This window comes from Desmodus rotundus, chromosome 11 (assembly GCF_022682495.2).
Source record: "Desmodus rotundus isolate HL8 chromosome 11, HLdesRot8A.1, whole genome shotgun sequence".
NCBI lineage: Eukaryota > Metazoa > Chordata > Mammalia > Chiroptera > Phyllostomidae > Desmodus > Desmodus rotundus.
Window position 1 is genome coordinate 68,506,197 of NC_071397.1, and position 17,654 is coordinate 68,523,850.

Below are 17,654 nucleotides of genomic sequence, written 5' to 3' on the forward strand. Positions count from 1 at the left end.
CTATATATCAGCAACCAAGTCATTAAACCCCACTCTGCCTTTTTCATTCATAGAACTTCATTAGGTTTATCTAAGATGTGCTTCATAAATAATCTAATTTATCTTGCTTCAAGTAATTTAATTAGAATTCATTTAAATTCAGCAGAATGCATACATCATATTACAAGTTGCACCTTGGCTCATTTTATTTTTATTTTAAATTTAAATAAAAGATGCATTGGAGTTATTTGACCATGCAGTATTATATACAAATTAATCCACTTCACGTATAAACCAACTGGTCCTCAGGAGCACTGAGGAACACAAAACATGCACATCATCATGCATGCCGTGTACAACTCATTTGAATTTAATGTCTTTGGCAATGTGTGTGCTGGTGAGACAGGTACTTCAGGTAACCAGTTCACTTATACTTTTAAATAGGACAGCTTTTTAGCCTCTCCTTTGTTTTCCATCACACACACACACACACAAAGATCAATAAAGGAAAAGAAATGAGATTCAGACTCTATTCAAATCACCTTTACAGTCACTATTAAAGTTTTAAGGTGTCAATCAAAAAGCACAGGTAACAAAAGCAAAAATAAATCAGTCGGACTACATCAAACTAAAGAGGTTCTGTACAGCAAAAGATGCAATCAACAAAATGAAAAAAACAACCTCCAGAATGGGAGAAAATATTTACAAATCACATATCTGATAAAGGGGGTTAATATCCAAAATATGTAAGGAACTCATACAATTCAACAACAAAAAAACAATTCAATTAAAAAATAGACAGAAGACCTGAATAGACAATTTCCCAAGGAAGACATACATAGTCAACAGGTACCGTATTTTTCAAACTATAAGATGCACCCCCCCAATTTTGGGAGGAAAATGGGGGTGTGTCTTATAGTCCGAATGTAGCTTTCCTGGCTCGCTGGGGTGGGGGTGGGGGTGGAGCAGGGTGTGTTTTTTCCCCCTATTTTCCTCCTCTAAAACCTAGGTATGTCTTATGGTCTGGTGCATCTTATAGTCTGAAAAATACGGTATATACAAAGATGCTCAGCATCACTAATCCTCAGGGAAATGGAAATCAAAAGCACAATAAGATATTACTTCACACCTGTTAGAATGGCTATTATCAAAAGAGACAAGAGATAAGGGTTGTCAAGAATGTGGAAGAAGGTAATCCTCATACACTACTGGTGGGAATGTAACTTGGTTCAGTCATTATGGAAAACAGCACGGAGATTCCTCAAAATATTACACAGAGCTACTCTATGATCCAGAAATCCCACTTCTGGGTATGCAGCCAAAGGAAATGAAATCAATACCTGGACGAGATATCTGTATTCTCGTCTTCTTTGAAGCATATTTCACAATAGCCACTCTATGGAAACTACCTAAGTGTCCCTTGATAGATGAATGGATAAAGAGAATGCATATATGAATGGCCAAAAAAAATGTATATATAGTCATTTATTGATACTTCAGAGTATCAAGAGAACCAAGGATGGAGTTGGAAACTCTCTTCTTTAGGGATAGTTCAAAATAATAATGTGTCTGGAAATTGTTTCTCTGTTAATGAACAGCCATGGCATACTGGAACACAACTGGTCTTAGCAGCGCAGTCCTAAGGGGCCTGGCGCCACATGGGCCCCGGACACCACTGGAAAGACAGGGACTTAACAGTCATTTTCCAGAAAGAGATGGGGAGGACTGTCTACAGGCTTGCTGGTGGCCATGTCCGTTTAATACAGCAGGAGTCCTCCAAGGCTGTATGTTTCCACAATTCACGAAGCAAAGGGGATAACCAGTATCTTTTCCCTGTATTTTCTTGATCCCAAATTGCCCATAGCTGAGGGATTTACAAGTAGAAGGTGAGCCCTCTGCCCTCTTGGCTCACCAGAACGCTGAGGCTGTCAGCCTGGCCCAGCGCCGTGCTCAGCCACCAGGCTGCTGCACCACGGCGGCTCTTGCCTCCCAGGAGCTCTAGATGGTCCGAAGAATTTAGGCATGGTGGTAGGGGGAGGTAGGTAGAAAATATACCTTTAGGAAAACATAGTTTTGGAATAAATTGAAGTGTTTGGTTTTTAGTTCTTGATGTTTTCCTTAATTTCCCCTTTAGTGAAACTTTAAAAGTTTAATAAAGCCATTCCATTTTTTTTAATTTGAAAGGCAAAATCTTACCCTCTTTTTTGGCGTTTTGCCACACAGTCCTTGGATGCCCTCTGTGCCTTGGACAGTTTGGAAACATTGTTGCAGCATTTACTAGGTGAGACAGGCGTGGCAGGTGAAATGTGTCAGGGATCTGAAATTACTTGCGTTTACCCAAGTCTTACGTAGGAAAAAGAGAAGGAAAGGTGGTTTGTAAGTGGTTTCCATTGCAGACACAGTCAGTGACCATTTCCCCAGCAGCCCACATTGTAAAGGACCAACCCGACCGAAGCCCTGAGGGAAGGAAGGCACCTGCCCATCCCTTCCCGCTCTGGGGCGTGGGTTTCAAGCAGCCAGGCATATCAGAGCACACCGCCCCACTTCGACAGGTGATTTCACAGTGAGCTCAAGTGCAAGAACGGTGAGTGCTCAATTTAGGCCACTAAAGTGACCCTCCCTTTCCCCCATTGTTATTAAGTGTTAGTGACTTCCCACAACATGAGGGCCTGAGACTGGTTTTCAGTCATAGCCTGCCTCAGGAGAGGCTCCATGTGTAGGAGCAACCCAATCTTTTTTACCTAGAACGTGGTTTTAATGCGAAGGTTCATTTTTCTATCCTGCCTGATATTTTTATTTGCCTGCATGTTTTCTCCATAAGGCTTAGTCTTGGTACCTTTTAAAAAATTGGAACCTTTTGTACCACATGAACCACTTTGAGTTGTCTTCTAACAAATTCATCATTTTAATGTTTTTTTTTGTTTGTTTTCCATCAGCCCCGCCTTGTGACTCAAGCCTTTAGAAACCTTCCTTAGATTGCCCCACCATGGAAGCTGTCTCTCCCGCCTGTCCACCCTCTGTCCTCTTCCATCTTAAAAGCTGCTGAGAGCTTTTAGGGATTTCTCAGCTAAGGACCTCCCTTCCTTGTACTTGCCTTTTCCTCTCTGAGCCCTGAAGTGGGAGTGGCGATACTAGATTTTTGTTGTTGTTACAATCATTCCTACAGTAGAAACATCACCAGCTCTAATTTCTTCCCAGTCAAAATATTTAATTATAGTAAATATCCAATTTTCATTTTTACAGACCTTACCCTCTAGAATACATTTGCTCTAGCCCATGCTGCAAAAATGGGATTTTGAGTTGTTTTTCAAAGTAGCCTGTAAGAGGCACTGAGATAACATTACTCCTGTACTGTCAGATGCTTATAATGCCAATTGGAGTCATCTTTTGATACAAAGAATGAAGACAAATGTCAGCTAGCCTCCACTTAGAGAATCCTGTTACGACTTGAAAGCAAAAGCCAGATATATTTGTCTTCTAAAATTAGGCATGGTTTCCCCACTTATTTGTCCTAAGTTTCTTGCCTGTTCTTCCAAGTAAAAGGCATAATTGATGATCTCAGTTGATTATACATTTTTCAAGCAGGTTTTAATTGTGTGTGGAGAAGTTCAGCACTTAGTGGAATCTAATTTTCCCAATTTGCTCTACTTCAAATGCACTGTACTTCATGCATACAAATTTGGTAAATACGTGATAAAATAATGGAATTTGACATGGGTCTTTATTTTAAAAGAAAGTGCATATCACCAGTCACTTGCATGCTTTCTTTGTTTTTATTTATTCAGTAGATGTTAAGGTTAAATGTTTGCCATTTGGCCTCAGGGTTAACTAATATAATTCAAAATGCAAAGTTAAAAGCATTTTGTAATGAAAAATGTCAGTCATTTAAAAATGCATAAAGAAAGAAAACATCAGTACAGTAGACCTAAAAATGTCCTCACTTTTTTCCTGCTCTCCAAGGAGACATTAGCAAGTGTAAGAACTCAAGTCAGAAGTTCCTATTTAAAACTAGATCTGTTAATTTCATAATAGTCATGTCAGGTAAAATTCTTTAAATATTTCCCTCTCCCTCCTCCCCTGCCCCTCTCCATTTTTCCCCAGTTTCTGAAGGGCAAGAGTCCTTTAATCTTCCCAAATTTGGGAATAAGTTTATTATTCAGAATTTGAGGAAATAAATCCGGGATGCATTTAGCAATATTTTCTCTAGTTTTTAAAAAATGAATCATAAGCAAAACATAGATTTCAGTAATCAATAAAAGTACTGGCTCAAGTGTACTAAAAAGTAATGAGCTATTATTCTGAATATATATCATGAGCCAGATACTATAGTAAGCAGTTTTACAAACTCATTCAATCCCTATGGCAGCCTTGTGCAGTATATATTATTATCCCCATTTTATAGATGAATCTATAGAAAAGAATTTCAGCTAGTTAATGGCAGAGTCAAGATCTAAATTCATTTTCCAAACATATTCTCATTTGACATCATATGGATTCTCTGGAGGAAGATGACAAAGGTTTCACCTTCTAAACTAACAATTAAAAACTTACCGTTTAAATCCATTGTTTCCAAAGTGAGAGAGTGCACATCTAAAGACAGCAATTTGCAACTGCTGCGCCACAGGAATTTTTAAAACATGCAAGACTGACTGTTTAGTCAGGGGCACTGACCTCTTTTTGCTTAGAGTGTCAAATAAAACAATGGCAACAGCCAACACAACGATAGCCATCTGGTGTGAATGACTGCCTTGATCCATAAATATATGGGTCATATAATAAATTTGCATCTTATTGGTCACATTGCATAATAAGGTTGCAACTGACTGATTAATTCTTGATACCAGAAATTGTTATTTACAAGTATAGGCTCCTTATTGTAAAAAAAATTCACTTGGGGAAAAAGAATAGGTAATTAATATTGTTATTTTTTGTAAATCAACCAAAATTATTGAGATCGGCAAAAAATATAACATATATTTTGGCATGCTACAGAATTCTAGCAGTGAGTTTATGTGTGCCATGAGACAAAAACAGTTGGAAATAGCTGTCTTAAGGGAGAATACAAAATGATCCCTTGGAATCCAGAAAGAAAATAATGTCGTTATTTTATATTGGAAAGAAAAATATTTATTTTTTTATGGAGAAACAATAAGAAAGTAATTAAGCTTGACTAATATTTTATATTTTATTGTATCTTTTTCCATTACCATTTATCCCCCTATACCCTCTTCCTCCTCCACCCACCCCCCTCCTTCCCATAAATAATCACCACACTGTTGTCTGTGTTCGTGATTGACTAATTTTTAATGTATAAATAGACCCTGGTGCAATCACTCAGTTTGTAGATCAGATGGTTACTCAACGTGCAAATCAGATGACTGAAACTTTATTTTTTAACTATTGTGTGATTTTATTTTTCTTTCTTTATCTTTTTTCTTTTCTATTTTATTCCTGCTTTCTTCTTTTGTTCTTTCTTTCCTTTTAACAATAGCTTTGAGATATAATTCATATACTTTACTATTCACCCATTTAAACTACAATTCAGTGGTTTTTAGTAATTAGTACTGAGTATTATACAGATCTGTGCAAGTAACCCCACAGTCCAATTTAGAACATGTCATCACTTTAAAAAGAAACCTTATACTTTTAGCCTTCAACGTCCTCTTTCCTCATCCCCCAGTCCTAAACTACCAGCTCCCTTATCTACTTCCTGCCTCTGTAAGTTTGCCTATTCTTGTAATGTGTGGTCTTCTGTGACTGGCTTCTCTGGACAGTTGATTCCTATAACTTACATGAGATTTTTGACAGAGGAGTAAATGTTCTGCTCTCAGAGGGTGTCTGTGGTGGCCTCCTGACTTCGCCTAGTTCATGTGGTCTCATTAAAGACCACATGTGGTCTCACTTCGTGATCACACCGTCTGAATAACAAAGTTTCACAAAGAAGATTGTTGTTTTAAAAACAATCTCTACACAAAAGCTGAGAGTCAAAGATCATACAAAAATGCACCATAATTTTTTAAAAAATTGCTCAGTGGAAACTTCTCATATTCTCAATCTGACTTTTCTTCATCAGCCATATCAAAAAGCAAAACAAATGCAATAAAATTTAATGATATGTAACAACAATATTAAGTAAAATTTGTAACTGTCAATGAGATGATTTTAAATATGAACTTATACTTTTGTTAATGATAGATTTTACTGTAAGTGGACAGGGTGCCTCAAGATATTACCTGACACAATGTTAGCAAACAATTAGAAAACTAAGCAATTATAACATAACTACTACAATTTGGTGGGGAGGAGGGTTATTTTTAGTCATAAAATCCATTATTTTTAACAGATATTATTAAATGTAATAATAACTGTGTAATTAGCCACAACTGGTATTTCTTATTAATATATGAAGGTCTGTCCAGAAAGTATCCAGCTACGGAACATGAAAAAGAGAGACATTTATTGAAGAAGATACAAGAAACATTGTACATAGGACAATGATGCCTTCAAAGTCCCCTTCAAAGTAGGTACCTTGGGACCTCACACAGTTCTCCCAGCATCTCTTCCAATGTTCAAAAATCTCTACAGAATGTTTTGCTGAGTCACCATCAGCTGCCCCATCATGTTTTCCTGAATCTCACTGACGGTCTGAAATCTCTTCCCTTTCAAAGGTGCTTTTAGTTTTGGGAAAAGTCAGAAGTCACAGGGCACCAAATCTGGGCTGTAGGGAGGATGGTGCTGAGTCACTTGGGAGATTTGATGTTTCTCCAAAAAAACTCTGCATGAGACGTGACGCATGAGTGGGCATGTTGTCATGATGAAGCTGCCAACAGTCATTGTGTTATCCCCGAAAGCCTTCTGAATCATCTAGGTAGTTTCCACAGAGAAACGTTCAAGCTTAACACAAAATTGGATGCAGATCTGTTGTTTTACTCGCTCAGTCATTTTGAACATGATGGCCACACAGTACACATGCTCACTCAATGGCATCTACCGCCCCCACTGACTAGTACAATGAAGTTGTCATTGTTCATGCAAACACATTCCAGTCCACTCTCCTTGGCTGCCAGGTTACATGGATGTTACACAAACCCGTTCTCATTACATTAACAATGGCTGGACTTTTTCCAGACAGACCTTGTATGCTCAAAATGTTTATACTACTGGAGAAATTCTTCACTGTAAAAATGGCTGTATTACACCAGAATAACAAGATGGCAAAAGTCTAAAACACATTCTTCTGTTGACTAATAATGTTCAAAGATACATAGAAAGTTATGCTGAAGATTTAAAGATACAAGTTATTAGAAGACTGTATCTTTGCAATGTCAGGATGGAAATACAGGTGTGTACCTGGCATGCCTCAGCCAGCGGTGAATGTATTATGAAGGTATTGAATTTTTAGGATGCCATACTTACACAGAGAGATATTTGGTTCTTCACTGTATCCTTCTACTGAAACTCTTTCCTCTTTGTAAAAGCAGGACTTGGTCCTAACTAAAGGAATGGGCAGAGAAAATTGAGGACATTATAAGAAGAGTTTACCTCATTTCCCTTGCTCAGAAATTCTAAAGAATGATTCCTACTGAATCAAAACTCTACCCTATGCTTTAGGTTCCTTTGCTTCTTGCTTCTCTTTACCCATCTCTGCTATTTGGGTTCCCCCTTGCCAGCCAGTGATTCCTGTGTCAGTCTCTGCTCCTGAGATAACACAGCGTTCTCTTTCTTAGAATGACATGCCAACTTCTCAATACCAAACTACATTTCTTCCATTATTTAAAACAACAAAATTCTCCAAACTATGTTCTCATTGAAACCTTTCCAGATTTGCTTTGCCCAATTTTAAAGACTGAAATTGTCCCAAGAACTTCTAGCAGTTTTATATAGACTTACTTGTGTGCATAGATATTCTACATTCTTGATTCAAATAGTTTCACTCATTTATGTTCCCCATCCCTTTCAGCTTGTTACAGGCAGAGGCCAAACATTCCTTTCTCATAACCTGCACTCAGCAGGCCTTGGCAAATGCTACTGATGGATCTATTTCTCTGGGCTAGTCCCAAAACCCACAGAATATGCACACAATAGATGAACAAAGATTGTTGGTAACTCAACTATCAAAGGATTTAATCAAACACATAAAAGAGTAGACTTTGAGGTCCAAGATACCAATTTCAAGAGTTGATGATTACATACCAGCATCTTCTAAAAGTAAGTCAGAATTATGGAATAGAAGGAAATGTAAAGATGGAAGACTTTATCTGTCTGTGTTAGTTTCCTAGTGGTCAGTGCACGAATTCCCCTGCACTTCCTGGCTGCTGATGAGTGGGCACCAAGTAGGTCCCCACAAGGTCTGGCCCTCAGCGTCAACCTGGAATCCCCAGGGTTGAAGGCACAAGGTGCAAAGTATGGGCATAAAGCACGGGGCCACTGGGCTGTGCCCACATAACATTGCTGTAGTCTGTGCAGAGTTGGATGTGGCAGCCACCACTGGAGCTAGAGTGAGTGACCGGAGACCTTAGAAATGGATGAGACCAAGAGGATTTGGAGGGGAGCATAAGAGGTATCTTACACACTCACCAATTATAGTACCCTTACTTTATTGGAAGGAATCCAAGCCAAAGTGGGAGCTGCCCAAGGCTGTGGCGTTTAATTAGCGGAACTCAAGAGGCAGGCTTCCAACACTCCACAGGGTGCCTTTTCACTCTCCCGTGCCACCTCTCTAGACACACAACGTACAGTGCACATGCACACTTGGGACTCACTTTTCTCACACTCATGTTCCAAATGTCTCCTACACTTAGCACCTTGTAGGCTCAGTAAAACACTGTTTCAGAGGGCTTCCTTGTGGCTGACTTGGTTTCCTCTAAAACAAAGAAAACAAAAAACAGCAACAACAAAAAAACTGGTACGACAGAACTGGAGAACAGACTAAATTTCATGCATCTGAGTCAGGGAAACTCCAATTAATGTTAAACCTCTAGAGATGTGTATTTGCTTCTTGTCTAATAATCTTCTTACAAAGAAGTCCAATTAATACTTAAACGTGAAAAAAAAACCTTTCAGCAAAGAGCTTCAAGAAGCCAATGTTCTCACTTCTGAAGATAGGAATCTTTGTCAAAACATAGTAGGACATGTTTCTCTCACGTTCGAGTGATATTGTTTTAGTCACGGCAGTATGCTTGTGTTCCTCATGTGTGCACATGGAATTCGCATTCTGACGCAGATCTGACATGACTTGCCAGAGGGTACTTATCAGAATGAAGATGTCTCTGCAGCAAGGCTGACGTGCCCTGATTCAAGATGATGACATAATTGCTTCACTCTCAGGCTAAAGAATTGCAAAGCGGTATGATTGTGTACCCTATGTTGAAAGTGTTCATCCCCTTTTAAAGTAACACATTCTTATAACTAAGGGAAGAAAATAAGGTTCAATTTATGTTTTATTTTAAATCTTATTATTTTGAATATCTGATTTGTAAAACAGTTTATTCACAAGATTCCAAATTCTATTAACTTAAAAGAACAAAGTGCTTATGATAGTGGTTCTGTCAGTCTTTATGAATACAAGCTGTTTTAACAGGTATTCAGCTTCCTGCAGTACTGTTTTTTCAGAGACTCATGCATTTTTCATTGTCTGGTCATTCTGAATTTAAAGTGGATAGGATGTCCTTTTACATGCATAAACAAAGAAGATGAAAATGTGTATCATAGTCTCCTCTCCATTTCTGCTACTAAAATTATAGGAACTGTGTATCCTATGTTAGAATACTTCTGGTGTGCTATTCTATATACTGCATGAATAACCAACAGCTCGCTGTGCAATATTTCACCCTGCACCATATTTAGCATCATTTTTGCAAGATAGCACCTTACCAGGCTTATTCAGAAATGCATCAGAAAATAGCTTATTAACCTCAGTGTCTAACTGGCAGATGGAATACAGTGAAATGGGATTATTTTTGTCTTTTAGAGCTAGTTGTTTTTCAAGATAGAATAAGCAGCCATCTTTCAAATCTAAGATTTCAGTCTTTTCACTCATACGTTTGTTCACTTGTAAATTTTGTTCATTTATTCATTCTGTATTTGTTGAGTATTTCCTTTCCACCCAGTAGTCTTCAAGGTACCAGGACCATGCAAATGAACAGAATACATTATCTTGTCTTCAGGAGCTCACAAGTTGCACCATATAATGAGTACAAGTAGAGATAGGAGTGTACCAATGAGGACACTTAATTCAGCCTTGAGGAACAGGGAGTGGCTGAGGGAGGCTCTATGGAGAAGATGGCACCTTACGATTATGAGGAGTTAAGTTGAAGGGACCACAGATCTACTTCAGTGGTTACCTGTGGAAAAAAGTTCAGAGGATTAAGTCAACAGTAAATGAACCGAAAAGGTCCTAAAACAGAGAGTGGTAAGAAGAACATTTTGTGAAAGAAATCACCAAAAGTCTTTGTCCTATGTTTAAAAAGGGAACAAAAAAGAGTTTGACAGAAGGAAGATGATGGAGAGACAGGGGAGGTAGAATTAGAAACATCTAGGTGTCGACATCTAGGTTTATTTATATTTTTATTCACTTACTCATTATTTTGCTTTGGTGGCTCTAGTAACTTAGCTCCGATGTGCAGGCTGCAACAACAGCTACAGTACCCAGCTCCCCGCAGCTGGGAAAGGACTCATGAATTAGTCTGATAAAAAGTCCCTTCCATCCCTTCCTGTTTTACAAGCTATGTTTATTAGCAAGATGGATAAAATCATCATTCGCATCTTCTATTAAATCATAGCAGCAGCTGAATGACATGGCCACTAATTAAAAGCAGAAATTGAATACCGCAGATTTGTTGTTTTGTTTGGCTGAAGAGACAAGAATAGACTTGCACTGACTTTTGTTGAAAGGCAGGCGCTACAGATGTCCTGGTGGAAAAGTTTTCACCAGTCAGTCAGGCTGGCTTTTTTTTTTTTTCATCTTCACCTTCCCCAGAATATTTCTGGAAACCAGCCACTTATGTTTCTTGAACTGTGCTCTGTGCCCTCTGTGAGGGCAAAGAGTGTGTATGTGTCGGCTGCATAATGATGGTACAACATAGTAATTAAGAGGTCGAGATTTGGAATCATATGATTTAGTTTCTGGGCAAACACTTCCTTCCCCTTGCTAACTCTGTGACCTTGGGCTGGTTTCTTAACCTCTCTACGAATCCATTTACTTATCTATACAATGGAACAAAATAATATCTATCTTATAAGGTTATTGTGAGGATAAAATAAGATCATATATATGTATTATTATGATCATATATACACACACACATACATATATACATATCAATCCAAGCCCAAGACTTGACACCTAGTAAAATCTTATTAAATGTGAATTAGTATTATTTCACCTTCTGGCTCCACTTTGTAGTAAGGTTCGTGGGAATTCAGCTCCAGAATCTTGGTCTTTTAGCTCCCCAATGACGAAGACTGTGTTGTTCATCTTTGCATATGTACCGCCGGGCATGTAAAAGGCTGTTTTTATGGTGTATTGGCACGTAGATATCACAAGGGCCAATATTTAATTCTCTTCTATAAGCAATCTGTGATTTTTTGGGGGGGAGCTTGATTTTGTTTAGAAAGGCACAAGATACCACCAAAGTTCAAGACAACATGGTAGTAATTTAAGCAGCTGGAGCAATTGCCGTGTCATAACAGTAGTTTTCAACTTTCTTTTCCCAAAGAGACACACTCCATCCACAGCATTTTTTAGTGGACATACTCAGCATCAAGAGCAAAGTGTCCAGTGTATTAGCTGTCACTCTCCCCATTTCTCTTCCTCTTAAGGATGTAAGTTATTATGCAAATAATCAAAAGTAACCCAATGGTTTACAGCAGACCGACATTTTAAAGTTTTATGTTTAAAAAATCTCTTTGACTCGTTTCTAAACATTGGATTCAGCGTTCGGGGGCCAGTACTTGGAAACAGAGCAACCAATGAGATGCCTATACCAGTGTTACAGGTTAACCTCAGGAAAACCTTTGCCATGGACCCATAAGGCTTGCCAGTTTTTCCCCCTCGTGGAAGTAAATGCAATGAACAAAATATGATGGACCCCTTCTTTATAAGCAAGATATCATCAAGGACTCTGCTCCTTCCAGAAAGATGGATTCACATCTCCTGTGGGGGAGGGAATATGTGACACTGCAAATCCTCTGCTGAATGCTTTTTTCTTGAGAAATACTACTCCTGGCTGATTTTATGTAGGTGATTCTATAAATAAACCGGGAAAGTCAGATGAGACTCTGGGGAGGGCAGAAACCTGCTTCGTGTTTCCAGGGGCTCTTCCCGTGTCAGGGCATGCAGGTGTGTGAGCATAAAAGCCAATGCAGAGTGAACCCCTGGACTCTTGCCTCCTGATCCTGCTTAGAGTGGCCTATAGGGGCAGTGCCTATGAAGAAGCCACGGAAAATACTTACAGATCTGGAAACGTTTCATTTCAACTGACCACCGTGGTCACTAAAACTTTACCTTCACGAATAACAGTCTTAATGTGTCAGCAATTATAGCTTAAGCAGAGGAGAGCGGATACTAGTGCTTACTAATGCTTTCTAGAGCAAACTGAGGTCCCAAATCTGGGAATGGATAGGAGATGGTTCTTCTGGATTCTCAGGGGTTTGTACAGCCCCTTCATTTAAGTGTCCTTGGATCCAAGATTTCTATCTCTAAAGAAAAAAAAAGTCTCTGTAATTAGTACAAGAGCCTGAAGATGAGGTTGGAATATGATCCTTCTAGGTCAGTGTTCGAGTTCTCCCTCAGGTTTCTGAAGACTTACTTCAAGATATGGTGGGCATCAGGGCGGTGTGCATTTCCCCACGGGCTCTGGAGTGCGGCGGCCAGAAGCCAGGATCACTTGGAGAGTTCAGTCTCAAATTCCACTTTTGCCACTTCCTAGTTATGCCACGGGGAGCAAATCCCTCAACCCCTCCCTCTGAGCTTTAGATTTTCCCCTGCAAAACCTCAGTACCATTGTACCTTCCTCATGTTCATTGCTTTGGCAGATTAAGAGAAATACTATTTATTGCACTTAGCTTGCAGTGAATTGCATAAGTGCTCAATAAATTTTAAATGTTGTTTTAATGGATTTTCTGCTGATCTTTGCTGTGTTTCTCTTTATTTTTCAGGGAGATGTTAATCTCTGTGGCTCTGGGCCAGGTGTTATCCCTACTTATCTGTGGAATTGGCTTGACCAGCAAGTACTTGTCAGAGGATTTCCATGCCAATACACCTGTCTTCCAGAGTTTCCTCAATTACATCCTTCTCTTCCTGGTCTATACCACCACGCTAGCTGTCAGACAAGGTAAGCATGTAAATACAGCAGGAGTCTAGCTTGGTTTCTCTTGTACCAACATCTAAAAGAATGAGGACCCATGACCGAATAACTCTTTCACTTACAGCATCATATGACAATTCAAAGCCCCAAATCTCATTTTTCTCCTTTACAGTCACACAGTAAACAAAATGAGTGAATAAATCACAAAGGTGCATAATTTGTGTGGATTCAGTGGGAAGGGAAATGCGTGTACAGGCAGCAATGTGCAATTGCTCACTGTATGAATTTCTCATAAAACCCCCGGTACCCTTTGTGGATCTAAATAGAGCTTCTCTGGAACCTGGAACAGGCCCCATACAGCTGCCCTAAACAATGCTACCCCTGAGAAATTCAAGAGAATTACAGTCAAATATATGTTCTTTGGGAAAATGTTCTGGGAAAGGTAAAAATAGTAAACACAAATAACTCTAATAATAGCAAGAGGGGAAAGAAAGAAAAGAAAACTGCCACAAAAGGCCAGGTAAGATGTTCTGTCTAAAATTAAAATAGCTAAAGCAATAAAGCAAGGCCTCCAAGAGTCAATGCAATAAAAACAGTTTAAGGGGTGATTATAGTTTAAATCCTTAGGGCATATCTCTGGAGGTATGTCTCGGAGCCTTCTGATTACACTGCTGGATATGGTGTATATGATTTTATCTATGACCCAGAGATAGCCAAGGATTTGCCTCCAAGAGTCTATTGACTATAAAATATACATTGAAAGATAATCATAAATAAGTTTGAAGACAATTATATACTTTAATAATAAATAAAGGTACATGAATAGTTGTGTACATCAATCCTAATAGTCATACTTTTTTGAAACTTTTATAAGAACTGTATATTAGTATTTAGTTTTTATATTTCCTTATTTGGATTACCATCCAGAATAATATTGCTTAATTATAATGATTTGGTGACTACAAGATTTGGTGTCTTAGAGGGAGAATAAAAATGAGCAAGTTGGAACTGAATTCAAGATCAACTTTTGATTTGTTGAAAGTATTGAAGGAGCTAATTTCATTTACTTCTAAAAAATATGTGTTTTTTGTGTTTGTTTTAGCCCAGTACAAGGAATATAAATAAGAACAATAAGATTAAACTTAAGACAATTTTGTAACACTTCAATATTACCACAAAAACAAAAATTCACATGAAAGTGATATATTTATCTTCTCTGTAGTGTCTAGAACCAAATTTTCCAGACTACAAGATGGTGAATTGTAACTAGTCTTTGAGTTCTTGTCCACCCTACTTTCTAGGAGTCCAGAAATTTGGCAAAAATCTGCGTTAGGACAAAAATAAAATCAAGCCATTCTAAGAAACAGAATAATTTCACAGTCACAGGTAGAAACAGGAAAGCTTAGAGAATGTAATGTAGCAAAACACCCAAAGTTAATAATGATTCCTTCTATTGAGCCTGATAACATACCAGGAGCTATGTATGCGAATTCCCTGTTCTATTCTTTCGATCAAAGGAAGTAAGTGTTGTTATCCAAAATCTTATAAATGAGAAAGCCGAGGTTCCTCCAGCAACAGGAGCGGGCCCCAGGCTACAGAGCTAGGAAATACAGTGGCCCACCCTGGGCCAGGGCTGCGCCTTCCTAGGCCCCTGCCTCCTACCATGAGAGGCCCAGGGGAGGCAAAAGGAGGAAAAAGATACTTTTGAACAAAAGGAGGGTGTTTTCCTTGGATTTCAAAACTTTAATCAAGAAACCAGCCCCTGGTGCCCAGTCCAGTGAGGCACAGCAAGGAAGTCGGGAGGATGTGGTCAAAGATTTGGGAGGGTGGTGGGGAGGGTTTGGGGTAGGGTCAGGGTGAAGCACAGCTGGAAAGAGGCAGCTAGGAATCTGGAGGATCTTTGGAAAGAAGACTGAAGACAGCCTGAAGAAATTCTGTCTGTCCCAGTCAGTGATAGAGAAAATCAATTTCTGAGATGCCCTATCCAGAGATTTCTTCCACTGCCTCAGATTATCACTAAATTTGCTGACATGTCTTTATTTGGGTGTTTACTAAGAATGTGTGTTTGTTTTAATGTTCATCTTTAGAAATTTTAATAGGCTAGCATTAAGCTAGCATCTGGAAATCAACATAGTAATTGCATTAATTTTGTGTAGGCTGATTCAGTACTATGTTCTGTTATAGAAACATACTAATCTCTTTCCTCATGCGCCTCAAGATTTGGGAGGGAACACACAGCAGAGCAAAGAGAAGAGGGTGGACAGTCTGGGGTGCACGAGGGAAGTGCTTACATAGCCACAATTCCCCTCCCCCGTTGCTCCCTGACCGCACTCCGCAAAGGGCTGCTGCCCATTAGGACTGAGGGAGCCACCCATCTTCCCACTTGTCCTGCACAGCCGTCCCTGCCCTGCTGGCCACCATATTAATTCAATGTCACCTTAGGACACATAATGGCAAGAATTTAGACTGGGGAATATATGTTTAAACAAATCTCTTTTTATAATTTTAATCATACAGTTTCTAAAGAGGCATGATTGTTGTCTGTGAACACATGCAATAAACGCAAGAGGCCCTTCCAGAGAGTAAAGTGTGACGTGATTACAAAAGCCTTGTGAAAGTCAAAACTTTCGAAAGTCAAACTGTGTTCTTTTTATCAAATTTGCATTGGACCAACGATCAAAGACTCTGAAGCAACACAGTCCAGTAGCAGTTCCACTATACCTCCAGTTCAAACTGGAGTTTTGAACTTGTCTCTAATTATTCATTGATTCCTGAAAATATTTGAGTACTATTCTCCTTAAAAAATTATATCTTATTGAACAAATTTTAAGTCCAGTACCTTCCTTAATTAAAGCTAAGTTTTTATTCCAGACGGTTCTAAAATCCAAAATCAATTCGTGTTCATAACAAAGAACTTCAGTAATAAATTTTGTAGGAAAAAAATGTACTTCAAAAAAGTAGTTCTATTGACATTGTAACAACTTTGAAAATTTAGGTGAAATTTAGATAGCTCTTACTTCCATAGGTTCATTGTAACTGATTTTGAGAAGTCATTCAGGCAATTAGAACTTATTAATTGCAATGATGCCTGCAATCCAAACTCACGCTGTATGCACAGAGTAGGGCTTCAGGAATTGTAAGAAAAGCTCAGCCCTCCTGTCATGTGTCTTTCCTCTGCTGTCACACTACTGCCACCCTAACAACGGTTCTGACACCAGACGTGTGGAGGTCTTTCCCAGGGCAGGCAACCCTGCAACACCAGCTGGGTGTCCCACAATTTAGCTCAATTCTGACACTGTCTGCGGGGAGACAGTGCCATATCCCACAGGTTAAATGCCCAGTCCCACAGGACTGCCCCCCTCATTCCAATTCCAATTTATTCTGACCAATGGGCTGTATACACATTGGAGGTTCCTGCGACCTCCTTCTCAGGCTTGGTTAATTTTCTAGAGCTTCTCCAGAGGAATGGACCAGTTGGTTATAAACGGATATCACAAAGGATATAGGTGAACATAGATATGGAGAAGACGAGTAGGGCGAGGTACATGGGAAGGGGTGTGGAACATCCATGCTCTCTCTGGGTACACCACTCTCCCGGCACCTGCATGTGTCCACCGGCCCCAAAGCTCTCTGAACCCTGTACTTTCAGGATCTTTAGAGAGACTTCATTACGTAGGCACAATCTATCATTAATTCCATTTCCAGGCCCTCTCCCTTCTCTGGGGAATGGGGAAATGGGCCTGAACATTCCAAACTCCTAATCATGGCTTGCACTTTCTTGTGACCAGCCCCATCGGGAGACCACTGAGAGTCCTCACCTCATTAGAATAGAAGGTACTCCCAGTACCCTGGAAATTCCAAGTGATTTAGGAACCTTGCATCAGATGCTTCTACTACTCTCATCTCATAGGCAGTTACAAGTGTTTTAGGAATTTGGTGCCAGGAACTGGGGACAGAAACATAGATAGATGATGATAGATAAATAGATACATACATACATACATACATGTAAATTTATATTCATATACAATTTTCTATTATCTCACAGGCATATAACTATAAGAAAGTATAGTGAAACTTCCAAAAACTTACAGATTTGCCAAGGAAATTCTCAAAAGAAGATTCTTTTTCATATCTACTTTTTTCTTAAAATTTCATCTAATTCTTCCAGCTAAAATCGGGAAGCAGAGAAACACAAGTGCGAAGACTATAAACAAGAGGAAAGAAGAACAGGCTGGGGCCACCCAGGTCTGACTGAAGCCCAGCTTTTTCTTGCGTTTGTGCTGTAGAAGCAAGAGCTATGGCAGGCTTTTAAAAACAAGGGTGAAAATAGGATGTATTTCTTATTAAGAAAAAAATGTCATAAAA

General features: G+C 39.1%; 1 protein-coding gene across 1 annotated transcript in view; it reads left to right on the top strand.

The window, feature by feature from the left end:
• The window catches only part of SLC35F1 (solute carrier family 35 member F1), a 348,943-nt gene that overhangs the window by 197,055 nt on the left and 134,234 nt on the right, over window positions 1–17,654 (top strand). The window contains exon 2 of the mRNA XM_053914101.1: window positions 13,138–13,313. Coding sequence (XP_053770076.1) covers window positions 13,138–13,313 — 176 coding nt within the window. The remainder of the gene's footprint in view (window positions 1–13,137; window positions 13,314–17,654) is intronic.